Raw genomic sequence first — 14,304 nt, forward strand, 5'->3', positions numbered from 1 at the left:
TCATTTACTTTACCTTAAGTAACTTTATTCAAAAAAACTAATGAAAAGAGACTCATCAATTATTGAGATGAATTCAGCTTTGTTCCCAAAGTTTGCATGGTGCTAAAGACATGAAAACAGAACTGTGTGAAATTTTATGTGGTTAAAGTAGTTGGCTGGAGAATATTGAAACTGTCTTGGAGAGTGTCTTCAAAGAGCTCATGTGTAGTCAACAGCACTTAAAATATTAAATGCACAAACCTTCAGGTATAAAGGGTGTCTTCAGTGTGTTGGTCCTTACCCAAAATTGTGTTAGGATAAAACTTTTATTTATAAGTGCAAAGAAATAATTTCAGTCTGTTTTACTTGTTATTGGGATCAGTTACTGTTCTCCCTTAGATTCTCCTCCCTCCCTCCCTCCCTCCCTCCCCTGAAAATAGTTCTGTGTACCAAAGAAATATCAGAGATACTGGGAAATCTCTCTTTGAACTTTTCCATCATTCATTAATTCCCTAAGGAATCCAAAGAGCTAACAAAAATGGCAACATCCACTGTGCAACATGCTAGAAAAAAACAACTTTTCTTTCCCCATTTTGAGGCTTGGAAAAGGGAAGTATTTTTGTTTATTGGGTTTTGTGGACAAGAAAAGAAAAGCTCATCTTCAGATAGGCTTCAGATCTGGATGAACACTAATTTAAAACCTTTGAGTTCATACTAGTGTTTGCACTGACTTTTTGGTTGTCTGAGTTGTTAATTTATGGAATTAAAATTTTAGGATTTAAATGGGAAAGTTTTGTTACTTGCTCAGTGCAAGAAGCAGATGTAACATCCTGTATCTGGCCACTTCAATCTGGAGCAACATACTTTCATTGCTTAAGATAATGTTCCTAGGCTAGTTGGTGCTAATTTAATCATGTTGTTTCATGGCTGACTTTGAAGAAATAGGTATTAATGTATAGATGCTCAAAGAAGAAAACAAGTTTAGTGGTTTGGATACCTTGTTCACTGCAGATCACCCACTTGGCTTTCTGCCTTAGAGCAAAGAGGGAGGCTGGGCAGAGGCAGGAGATGCCCCATGGCAGGAGGGGATCTGGAGTGGGAAGAGCAGGGACCAGGCAGGGCTGAGAAGGCAGGACAGGCTGGGGCACATGCCTTGAACCCATGGCTGAGACTTCACAAAATACATGAAAGCATGAAAGCATGAAGTATGATTTCTTTATTGTTCATGTCCTGGCTCTAGTGCTGTTGATTTTCAAGGTGCCTTTTACATTGTTTTCTAACATGGTGACAGCTGCAGAGAATCAAGGCATTACACTGAATATTTTAAACCAAAACACTTTTATAAGTTCCAATTTCCGTACTGTTTACTTCAACAGGCTTTTTAAAAACCTGCCAGATATTGAAGTGATTACGAGATCAAGGTCACCAAATACTCATTTTTAGGGTGAATATGCTGCATTTTAAAGAGCTGCTTTAGTGCCCTCCCCCTCTCTTTCTCTGTGCTCAGCAGAGCGATCAGCTGAACGCAAAGAGCACAGCTTTGGAAGGGCACTTCAGGTTCCATCTGTCTCTGGGAACATCTGACTTGGAAGAGGTAGCAAAGAATATGATGAGAACAGAGATTTCCTTTCCCTCACAGAATGTGTCTCAGACCTCACTGTCTCCAGCAAAATCTTAACCTGCCAGCTGTGATTTGCTCTTCTCTCCATCAGCGAGCGTTCCAGAAAACCCCTGTGATAAGGTGCCACCTGAAAAGCTGGCTCTGACAAGTGCTACAGGATGAAATGCCCCTGTCCAGTCACTTCTACTGATGCTGCTGCAGCATTTTCATTCTTCAAGTATAATTTCTAAGCCTTGACCTCATTAATATGCCATTGCTCCTGGAAGCTGAGACTTTGTTCAGGGTTTTTTCTCTCCCTAGAGAATTTTGGTGATATACCAGTATGTTCTTTCTTTTGCATTTTCAATACAAGGCTAAAATGCTCCTGGCTCCATATGCATATGTAATTCAGGGCAGAGCAATCTGTGGTTATTTGAACCTCTGGCAGTATATATTTACAGTGAGTTTGACCTCAAAGGAAATGATGAGTGTTCGGCTGGAATATTTGACATTTGAGTTGGGTTGTTTAGCTGTGGATCATAAGAAAATCTGGTCAAAAAAATGAAGCATACACAAGTATTAAAAACCTTTTAGTCCATCCTACAGAAATTTGAAGCTTTGATTAAAATTAGTAAAAAAAGTTAGGTAGTGTATAAGGATGTTTAAATGCATTTTTCCTTATTTTTGGCCCAGATTTGGAGAAACATTTGCACGTTGCTAAATTTAATGAAGATTTTCTGCACTCATCATTACTTGACTTAAAATTTTAGAATATTTGCACTTTTATATGCCTTGAAAGTCTCAAACATATTTAAGTTTAAATAGTCTAATTCTTTCTGGAAAATATTCAGAAAATGAGATCAGAGTAGACAAACTACAAAGTCTGTGAGTGATCCTACTCATATGTGTTGTGTGTGTTTCTACAGCAAAAAAAATCTTGGTTTATTTCTGAAACAAGGTGTTACTATCATAGAAAATAATTAGTAAGAGTTGTTGACAGGGTTGCAGGAGAAGCATGGCAAAATTCACCCATCTTGAACCATGATAAACTTGTTTTTGCTCAAGATTTGTTATTTTCTAAGTGATGTTATCTCCAACAGATATGTTTTTTGATTTTGTGTCCCTTGGGGGAAAACTGATAGAATTTTTTCTAAAATGCACTTTAAAATATAGATATAGAGTCAAAACCTAGAGTCTACTTGATTCAAAGAGGAGTAAAACTCACAGAAAAGAGACATGACAGACACTTTACCTGAACTTCCCCCTCCTCCCCTCCCGCCTTGCTCTTGGAAATGCTCCTCTGCTGATGGACAAGGCCACTCTCCCTCCTGGAGTATTGTCAGCATGGGCTTCTCCTTCTCCCCTGTAAAGCCAGGTCACTTGCTCTTCATGTCAGAGATACCAGCTTAGACATCTCTCAGCAGAGTGAATTTTTATTAACAGTTATGAGAGTGTTCTTTCATCATGCAGTTTGATCGGTCAGGTAAGACGAGGGAGCTCCACATACAGGGATCTCATTGTGCTTTGGGGATAACATCCTTGATTTTGAACAGTGCATAAAGTGGTCAAGACTGTTATCTGCAATGTGCTCTCTGACAGCAAATGTCTCTGAGCAGTGGAGTACTTAAAGAATACTCGGAAGGGTGTGGTGGTTGCTGGCAGTTTTTAGGCAGCTCAGGTCCCCAGCATCGCATGGTGTAAGGAGCTGGGAAGGGCTCTGGGAGGAGACAGGGGACACAGACTGGGCTCTGCTGATGTTCAGGCCTCACATAGCAGTGCCAGGCTGTGATGAGAGGCTGGCAGAGGTCTGCTGCTAATGCAGCAGCATCAGCACAGTGCAGCCAAAAATCCAGAGGTGTGAAACCAATTACATATGGTGAGGCTGATCCAACAAACACCCTGACCCTTGAGACAATCATGTCCAGCCAAAGCTGCTAAAGGCTCTCCTGGGTATGCTCAAATGCAGGATGTGTTCCCTTTTTTCTGGAATCAAGACCTGAAAATACCAAGTTGCCAAAAATTCATAGGCTGTAACTGATTTCTCCCCTTTAAGGCTCTAAAAAAATTTGCATCTCTCTTTGGATATTCTTAATGGAGTGCATCTATCATTGCTACATGTCTGCAAACCCCGAGCATGATGGATATCACTTCCTGGACTCTGCTGTTCCACAGCCAACGTATACATAAAAATATAACTCTTGTATTAGAGGAATGGTGATTTTATTTCTGACTATGTACTTACAGTCACAAGCATTGCCTGGTTTGTGGAGCAATAAATTTAATACTTTAGCTAGTGTATTATTTTTTTAATGATTTATTTGTAGATGATTTCAATTTAAAATTAGATTTTCAGGTAACAAGGTAGGCAAACGTGTTTAACAATGCCATGATATAAATTGCTGTAGGTGACAGATCCCTATAAAAATTATAACAGGCAGATGTGCAATGCAAAAAATTATTCATGTGACAGCAATCAGAAAGACAAATTACTTAGAGACGATGTACATGCTCCTCTATAATTGCTTATAAATTATTATGGTTCATGTTAAAATGCATCTAGACTCCCTAGACAACTAGATTTATTTAAAATAAGAGTAATGGGAAATTACCAGGAAATGTTGAGGAAGAAGATGCAGTACATGCTTTGGGTGATTGCTAACATAAAAGTACAGCAACTTACTGTCAGCCAACTCAATCTATATTTTCCTTAATAGTTTTGTAGCCTTCATTTTCAATTCATTCTCTGCTCAGGTTGCAGTAGCCTGAGTAGGTAACTGGGATGGGCCCCTTTGGGCTGCACTGTGGTTCACTGCTGCTGTGTTTCCCAGCTCATGGGGGGATGTGGTGGGATGCCTTTCTGCACCCAGGCAGGAGATAACACTCCTGGGCACTTTCATATGCCATGCAATAGGGTTGAATTTAGTCAGCTGGGGTAGAAGTTATGCTAAGGGGATGAGGAAGATTGACACATGGGCAAACCACTTCTACTTAGGAATCTGGGATAAAAATGGGACAGTGCTTTCCACATTCTCTTAGTATTCCAAATTTAAAGGAAAAAAAAAAAAAAAAGGGCCTGTCTTGGAAGTGTGTAAAGTACATCCACAATAGACAGGATTTAATTTGAATCAGCTTTCAGTCAGGCACTTACCAGGTGATTATAGGCTAGCAGAGAAATGGTGTATATACATTTATTATATAAGTGCCTCTCTAATGCTATTATTTTTCTCACCAACCTGATTATATTACATATTGAGAGCCAGCCCAACAAAAATGACAGCAAACTTTGTTCTGGGTAATGGAGTGCCGAACTCCACCTAAGCAGCTCCAGTCATTTGTAATGACAGCTTGGAGAATACTCCAAACGAATCTAACAATGCTCACGCTCCAGTGACTGACAGCACAGCAAGAGGAAAAATTCCAGTTTCCATGTGAGTGCAGGGAGCCTGACCTAGATTTTAGCCTCTACAGCTTCAGAAGAGGAAACACTCTTACCTGTGTATTTAACAAGAAAAAAAAGAGCAAGGGGAAAAATTCATCTCCTGTTTGATTAGTCTTTCTTCAATAATTAAGATTTGTCAAGGTGCTCTTTGAGACTTCTCCCCTCTGCAGATGTCATCAACACTAATGACTGGTTGCTCTGTTCCCTGTGTGCTCTTCTCTCTGTAATTACCCCCTCCTGGCCTGCTGCAGGGAGAGCTGTCACAGGGGAGCAGCTGGGGCAGACAGGGCCATAGGCAGCAATCTGCCTCCATCTTCTCCCTCCACCCCACACCCTGTGTGGGTCAGCCTCCTGTGGGCTGCTGAAATTCTTTCATTCAGATACTGTTAATAGGGAAAAAAGTCTCTAGTGTAAATTTCCTTTTCTTTCCTTTCTTCTGTGGGATGCAGGTGCTGTGCTGGGCTCAGGTTGCTGTGTCTGGTGCCTCCACTGCAGCACTGGCAGTGGTCAACAGAGCACCAGCCCCACCATTGGGTGGGTACAGTTCCTGTGGGGGCAGCTGGAGGGGATTTTTAGCCACTCTGGTGACCTGGTTGTAAATTACTGTTCAAATGCCTTTCATCTATTTCACTGTGCTACCTATGCTTCAACAGCTCAAATTCTGAAATTGGAATAGTAGAGAAGTGCACACGAGAAGGGAAAAGAAATTTTCAAATGAAAGTGGAGGACGAGGCATATTGAATGGCACTGAGGTTGCTTAGTGTTTGTTTGAGCTGTGCTTTGACAAGTTGTTTGGTGTGGATATGGGAGAAATTTCACTGGAAGCAGGGTATTTTGAGCTTCCAAATTTGGATTTCCATATTGGGTCATTTCCTAACTACAGAACTCCTACTAATTGTGACTCTGCTCTATGAAATAAATTAAAACCTGGCACTGCTGTCCTTGATCCACAAACTTACCATGTGTGTCTCATTGGTGTGGTTTAACTTTGTTGAACCAGCACAGGTTTGAAAGCATTAGATGATGTGACAGGATTCGATTGACACAAGAGTGACAGAATTAATTAGATTGCCTGCATTAATTTGGATCTAAATTCCAGTTCTGGACTCCCATATCCATTTCCACCTATGGCCCTACTTAAACTTCTGTGACTTTGCTAAATCATGGGAGAGAGGGTACCTTTGAGAATAACTATGTGTCCTGGAGAACAAGGGATGAGCCATCTGGAGTGCTCAGCGTTGCCTTGCACATCCCTTGCTGAGAGAAGGCAGCTGTGAGCTCTACACTGTTCTTTAATTGTAAATCACAGCAGCCTAAAGAGCAGGACTTAAAAAAGCACAGAGCTTTCTGAGGAAGCTCTGTGTGGAGGACAATGATACCTGTTCAATGTAGAAGTCCTTTCATCTATATAAAATAATCCATGGTGTCAGAACCAGGAATTTAATATAAAAGTGAGTAAAGGATGAGGGTTGTAGGACTGGGAGAACCAGGTTCCTTCTCCAGCTCTGCTGTAGGTTGCCCATGTCTGTGCAGCAGCAAGACAGAGACAGGTCAGTGTGATATTTTTTGGGGTCTCAGCAAGAGAATGTTCAAGATACAATGTGCAGCTTTGGTCATGGTGAAGGATGTTATAAACCTGGATGAGATGAACTAAGAACAAATACTTTAGCACAGGATTTTCAAATAATGATTATCCAAACGTGTCCTATTGTGTGTGGCACTAAGAGGAACGACACAGAAGAAACAGTGAGGAAAAAGAACATCAGTAAATTGCTGCTGGCCTTTCAGTTGATGTCATTAATAGCAGCTGTTAAAAGCAATGAATTTTAATTTAAATCAGTAGGATGTTGTGAGCAAAATGAGAATGAAAATCAAAATTGAAGTTAACTGGAACAATGTGTACATAAGTTCAGATGAAGGGTTTGGTTTGAGGGCATTTGTGATGAAGAAAGGAGTCAGGTGGTACAAACAGCTGCTGCTTTTGCACCTGTCTGTGGGGTGGGGACAGGAACAGGAAACACCCTGGGTGTAAAGATGTTCCATGATCTCCTTTCACCTGTCAAAACCGTCATGAGTAATGTTTTGAGTAATGGGCTTCCCTTCCCTGCTGAGCTTACATTATTTCTTTTTTTTTACACGTCTCTTTTATAGCAAGGTGTTACATGGAAGTTTGTATATCAGGAAAGTATTGAAGTGTCAACAAGTTTAACATGTGGCTCATCACAGTACACTTAAAGCTGATTTACTGTGGTGGGAAAATTAGAACCTTCCATTTGTCATGGTTACTTTTGAATGATTAAAGAGAAACATGAAAACTTGGTAGAAATTATTAAAAGACTGTAAAAGTCACTAAAAATAGGATCAGACATGATATTCCATGTACAGAAATTTTTGCTCAATACCTTTGTTTAGGAAGTAAATTAAAAAAGAAATCGCTTTGATGATAGAATGTAATTGACAATGTGTATGAAATAAAAAATGAGGATATCCAACATTTATAGTTTCAGAATTGATACTGTAAATGCAGAAGAGGCAACTTGAGAGTTACCTGGTTGAATTTGGGGTGCTGTATTAAAAGTAAACATGTTCCATTTACTTGTAGATTAATATGATCAATAAATTCTAAAAGCTACATATTTAATGAAGTCTATTAGCATTAGGTATTGTGTTTGCCTTTTGATGACCTGCCTTTGAAATCTTTTTCTTTGGTTTTATTCTTTGCTGATTTTTCAAGCTTATAATTTTTCCAGCAATGAAAAAGATTGAATTAAAAGGTCTCTGATATGTGATATGTTGATATTTGTGCATGTGCTAGAACTATATTGTAACTAAGATAATAGCAATGGGAGAAAAAATTGTAGGGAGAAGTGATCTTTTATTAAACTGTCTGATGTATATTAATTTTAGAGCGCAGTATCAAGAAAACTGTTTCAAAAGTTTCTGCTGAACAGAACATCAAAATAAGTCCTTTTTTTATTTGTACGGCCCCTGAATAAGTTTGATTGCAGAGGCAGCATGTTGCAATTGTATCATGTTGTATATAATGCAGACCTCTACAGTTTGAGTAGGCTGTAGGGAAAAAAACCCAACTATGTGGAACTGCCTTGAAAAGCAAATTCTAAATGTCACATCTGTTATTTGGAGATTTTTTTGCATAACATAACTAAAAGAGGTGTATGGAAAAGTTTTAAGGGATAAGATTGGCATCAGATGCCAATGTACATTTTCCTCCAACAAGGAATTGGAGAATTGAAAACTGATTTACAAAGGCAAGTAGTTAAGGTGCAAAGCATTTTGTTTAATTAATAAAGAATTAGTGTTTTAGGGGGTGAAAGTTATAATCTTCTAAAGAAGTGGAATTCAGCAAGCTCAGTATACTCTATTTATTGCCTGCACATTCACAGTTACGTGTAATTAAAAAAGGTGTGTGAAACCCCTTAGTTGCCAATAACTGTTTTATGTGTTTCATATTATTTTAAAACAATTCAACACATGCCAAAAGCCATTTTTTTAATGTACTGTATTGCATTTCCCAAGCTGCCTTTCATTATATTGAAAAATATGTCTGTGTCTAATATTTCTTCATTATTGTTTTGCTTTCAGTTGATGGTTGCATTGACTGGTCAGTGGATCTCAAGACATACATGGCTTTGGCAGGTGAACCAGTCCGAGTGAAATGTGCCCTTTTCTACAGCTATATCAGAACTAATTATAGCATGGCCCAAAGCACAGGTCTGAGGCTGATGTGGTACAAAAACAAAGGAGATTTAGAAGAGCCCATTATCTTTTCCGAAGTTAGGATGAGCAAGGATGAAGATTCCATATGGTTTCACTCGGTTGAGCTGCAAGACAGTGGTTTCTACACATGTGTTCTAAGGTGAGTATTGTGTTAAAGTCTAAATAAGAATGTGGGGATTATTGGTTAATAATGTATGGAGTATTAGATATTGGTTAAAAAAATTAGCTATTAGAATTTAGATATTCATCCAGTTACTACATATTAATTTTTTTATTCTCATAATTATATGTGTCACATAATGATTTGTCTCAAAATTAGTTTCCCTAGTAATTATAGTTACCTTGTCCAATAGTTATAATTAATGTACTCTCACTTAATTACTTCTTTTTTTTAAGTACAATGTTTGCAAATTCTTAATTTGCTGTAAACCTTCAGAACCTGATACTTCTTAAGTCATGAAGTATTTGTTTAAGTACTGTTCTATTTCAAATCCTCTGAGTTACTAGAGAGTTGCAGTTTGATTATTCTGATGGGATCAGGCCATGGGGAGTTACAGTTCTGCTGGTTTTGAAGAAATGTTTATTTTAATACACAATTGTGATTTACCATTCATTTAAGCAGACCTTGTTTGGTAAGGCACCAAAATGCATTTCTCAGAAGTATCTTGGAACTGTTGGATAGGCCTTAAATTAAACATGTGCTGGAGCTCGTGATTTCCATCATGTAGAAGTTGATGTCATCTCTATGCTTAAAATGAGATGATAAAAAAGAGGACTTTTGAAGAATGAATGAATAAATACTCCTTAAATGATCCAGTTTTGCATTAAAAGAAGTTTACAGATACTATGTGTGATCTGGTTTTAAACTATTCAGTTTCAGACAGTAAGTTTGCTTCATCCTTGTCTGCTGTTCCATACTGAAATTAGACCCATTTCATGAATTAAATAACATTAAATACAACAAAAATTAAACATAAAATAAATAAATAAACTAAATAAAGTATTGCAGCAAATACCAGTACTGTTCAAAACCCAGAATTTGCTTTCTGTCTGTCTCTGCTGAGTCTTGCTGCCTCAGCTGCTTCAGACCATTTTGATCCTGAGGAGTGCTACTGAAATCAAAGATTGTGCCCTGGATTGTGGTGGTTTCTACTGGGCACCAAGATCCAGTTTAAATACTGGATAGATCTGCCAAAGTCAGCAGTTGAATTGTGTTGCAGCCTTTGGAGTTATTCTTTATCAGCTCTTCTGTCAGAGGTTGGGTGTGATGTCAAGTCTCTGATTTCAAAATGTTACAGGAAGATGGTGATTTACATGTTTCAAGGGAGCCGTGCTTTTTTCATAAGAAGTCATTGTTGTGATAATCAAGTTACTAGTTTAATATCTGAAACATTTTAATGCAAATCCTTTGTAAAAAATAAAGAATTGATCTTGGATCAAATTCTGGGACACACTTTTTTCCGGGAAATTTCAAAACTCTGCTCATTTACATGACAAAGTAGTTTTGGTAACAAATGGGCAAGTTCTTGAATAATTCATGGATTCTTCTCATTTTCAGCTAAAAACTATATGACATGCTTATTGGAAGGCATTACACAGCAACTTGTCAGTTATGCAGATTCCTTGCTTTGACTAGAACTTTCTTATATAATTACAGATATTTTTGCCTTTTTCAGATTTATGTCAGAGTGAAGAATACTATGTATAGTGGTTACAGATAAAAGATTATATTTCTTCCTTTAATGAATTATTTTTTTCTTCCAAAAGCATGGTAATGTATCCTTACTGTTATTGTTCATGAAACCATAGGAGGCTTAAAATAGCAGAGGATGTAGCAAAAGTAATTGATTTTAATTTCATTAAAATTGGGCTAGATGTGATGTTTTGAAATGTGATCACACTTCTGTGGGAGACTATCCACACCATTAACTGTGTAATTTCAGCTTTATTAATCCATTTTTTTTTTTTTTTGAGTGGGATAAGCAGATGTTTGTGTTTTAGTCATTAACCAGAATCACCTGGTTTATGGTAATTAAGAGGTCACAAATGAGAACAGTCGTTTTAGAATACGATTTTATTTTCTAGAAGCATTATCAATCTCTTTTACAAATGCCATCTTTTGTAGACTGAATTAACAGAGACTGGTAGGTAGAACTTGATGCAGTGGAAATGGAGAGGTGACTGTCTCCATCTGTGTGCAACACTGGGTTTAAGGTTGCGTGCATAGCTGAGTCTTTTGGTTTGGTAGCTGAAAGAAAAAAATTGGGGAGGAAAATGCTTTTGATTCAAGCTAAATTTGGAACTTTTTCTCAACAATGATTTTTTCATTCAGGTTCTTTAGGAGAAAATCAGAAGCAATTCAGTTCTAATTTATGCCTTTCTAGCTGCTCACCAGGGATGTGTGCAGCTCTGGTACATCTCCCTGTGCTGCCCAACGCATGAAATCCCACATTTGCATGTCCCAGTGGCCACTTCCACCACTTCAAGTCTCTTGCCTTGGAACTGTTCTGTTATTTGTGCTTGTCATTGCAAAAAGGTGCAAGGGGATGAGATGCTTAGATGTGGTGCTGAGGCCAAGTGGGATGAGTGATCCTGGTCCCAGAAGTTCATGGGTTGAAAGGAAGAACATAGTCTTGATTGGGAAGGCAACAATGAGAGCTTTTTTAATTTACTGTCCCTAATTACTTTTTTCCCAGTCAACACAGGATGACAGGTAAGAAAACTGTATGGGGAAAATGTCAACTGTACTTTACACTGAGTTTCTTATTTTTTGAAGTGTTTCTTCGTGGTTCTTTAAAAAAAACAAAAACAAAACAACCAAAAAACCAAATCTGTTTTTCAAGAAGATTCATTTTCTAGTTTCTCATGTGTTCTCATAGGATCAAGGCATAACTCAGTGAAGCAGTGTGAAGGAAATTTTCAGAAGCTGCTTGAAAAGGGTGGGTATAAGCAGGTGAAGGATAGGCTGCTATGACAGTGATTTGAAGATGGATAAAAATTAAATGTGTCAGTGGATTCTTTCTTATGCAGAATTGTCATTTCAATAATCATAGTATCTGTTTCGTAAAAGAACCTGTAATACTGCATAAAATTAAGGAGTATTAGATCAGCCCTTATAAATGAGGTTGCTTCTCTGGACTGAAGAGATTTGATATCATAATTTAAATGTTGTCTCTCCTTTATTAAACAATTAAACATTATTCCACAGACAGGTGTGGGGGTGTGTGTATAACAGGAGGAACTTACTGTTGAATTAATATCTACTTCTACCTTCTCACAATACATTTTGGCATTGAGCTCACACTCAGATGCAAACTGGAGTGTGATGTTTTTCTCCAGTGTTAAACATATGAAAAGGTCTCAATTCTGCAAGTGCTTTGTTCTTGGATGTCTTCTCTGTGCCAAATCATCTTGCTACATCCAAGAGGCATCCCAAGTAATGGACAGCTGTGCATTTCATTGCAGTTCCCAGGTAAATGCTGCAACATTTGTATCATGACTTTACTGCCCAGTGTGGAAATGCAGTGTTCTGGAGGTCTCCTTCCAGAACATACCCTGGATATGCCATTAATCTTCCAGCAGTCAGCAATGCTACTCTCAGATAAAGCTGTTGGCATTTCTGTTATGGAGGTTTGATGTCTTGGGATTTTCACATCAGCACTCTGGATTGCAGCTTCTTCACTGAAGAATTCTGAGATGAGCTTCAGAATGATGAAGCATCAAAACCAAACGTGGAAATTACTCTCAACCTAAATGCATAGGGTGGCCGTGAAGTTCTGAGTATGTAGGACAGTCTTCTGCCAGATCATGATCTGCTTTTGCTCTCTGAACAAATACATCTGTTTCTCTGTGTTAAAAACTTGTTTTTTAAAGACAGAATAAGAACTGGGCCAACTTAGATCATCTTCACCTGGTGAAAGAAAAGATGAGCTGGGGAAGAAATCTCAGCAAAATTTAGCCCAAATTTGCACTCATCTAGGGACTGCACATGGAAGCCTTCTTCTAACTAGGCTCAGCACCAAAACAAATTGTAGCCAGCATTTAAAGAATAAAACCAGCAAGAGTAAAAACATAAGCACATATTTGCTGTTAATTAACTGTTGGTGAAATAAAATAACTTGATTCCCATAATGTTAATCATGAGAGTAGAAAATCCGGGCCTCAAGAAGGTACAGGGAAGCAGGAGGTAAAAATTTGTGGTCACCAAATTGGCTAATGAAGCTAAGCCTTGATTTTTGTACAGGATGCAGAACAACAAGAGACTGAGGGCCTTGAATGCCTATGGGGGAATAAGCTTGCAGTTCTCTAATACCAGCATTTGATGCCAGAGAACTGCTGACAAATCAAGTTAGGAAATCTGTGTACCCTTTCTCCCTTGCTGTATCCCTGTGTGCACAGTTCTTAATGGACAGCAGTGTTGCTATGGACATGCACAGAGAAATTGAGCCTTTGGTGAACTATTGAGATACTACTTTCTGAGCAGTAATAAAATAGAGCAATAGTAATTTTTAAGCCTTCTGGCTTCTGAATGCCTGTGGAGCGCATGACCAGCAAATCAAAAGCAGATTTAGACAGCCTGGAGGGGGTGGCTGTAAAATCCGCAGCACAACCTTGTGTGCTCTCACTTCAGGGGGTGTTTGGCAGGGCTTAGGGGTTTGTTGCAAGTGCCTACCTGGACTGCAGAATGCACCCATCAGCCCAGGAAAAGCTGCACCCCTCCTCTTAGTGCTGGAAGTCTGGCTTCTGAGCAGCATGAAAAAAGAAGAAATCAATCAAATCAGATCCAAACAGAAATGTTGGACTCAGTCATAAAGGTGAACATGTGTAGGGGTAAGGTTGCTTTCTCTGCAGCAATCTCTTCTGGTTCTTACAATATGTGTTTTAATGAAGTTCTTCATTTTGTTGATGGTGATACAGGATGCTTCAGGTGCTTTGGCTTTGCTCAGCATTCAGCTGCTCATGACAAAGGTGATTTTGTAGCTCAATCCGTGTTGGACGCAGTGTTGTAATTCCAGTTTAGCCATAGAATATTATCGTCCATATCTGTTGCTGGCAAGTGCTTTATTCCCTCATAGAGCCAACCTAGGAAGATCTAAAGATGATATTTTCTTGTGGGCTAGTGTCTTTAAGAAGAGCACATCTAAGAAGCTGATGGATTGCATATTGCAGTTACCTCTCAGCCTTGCACACTGGCATATGATCAGCTTTCCTGTATAGTCCCAGGCATGTCTGTAGAAACAGCAACATCTCACATTTGGAGCAAGTGGATTCAGTATGGAACAGGCTTTCCAGGCTCTGTACGATACTAACACTAAATGACACACATTAAAAGTGGGTGACATTTCCCACAATAAAATTGACTGATTCTCTATAAACAAAATCCCTGTGAGATATAGTATTCAATACTTGAATTCAATGCTACAGCAGATACATTATAAAGTCAGTATGATTCATGATAAAATAAATTTTTTTGAGGTTTTATCACTGAGATATAATGTTTTGGCATTATCAAAATGCAGGGGAAAGTGGAATCAGAATGCTTCTACAT

At 38.5% G+C, this 14,304-nt stretch overlaps 1 protein-coding gene across 1 annotated transcript in view; it reads left to right on the forward strand.

Moving 5' to 3' along the window:
* The window catches only part of IL1RAPL2 (interleukin 1 receptor accessory protein like 2), a gene marked incomplete at its 3' end in the record, with an annotated part of 360,377 nt that overhangs the window by 173,828 nt on the left and 172,245 nt on the right, over window positions 1-14,304 (forward strand). The window contains exon 3 of the mRNA XM_083883782.1: window positions 8,622-8,895. Within this exon, the coding sequence (XP_083739908.1) occupies window positions 8,622-8,895 (274 nt within the window). The remainder of the gene's footprint in view (window positions 1-8,621; window positions 8,896-14,304) is intronic.

The sequence above is a fragment of the Zosterops lateralis genome (assembly GCF_965231275.1).
Source record: "Zosterops lateralis genome assembly, chromosome: Z".
Classification (NCBI taxonomy): Eukaryota; Metazoa; Chordata; class Aves; order Passeriformes; family Zosteropidae; genus Zosterops; species Zosterops lateralis.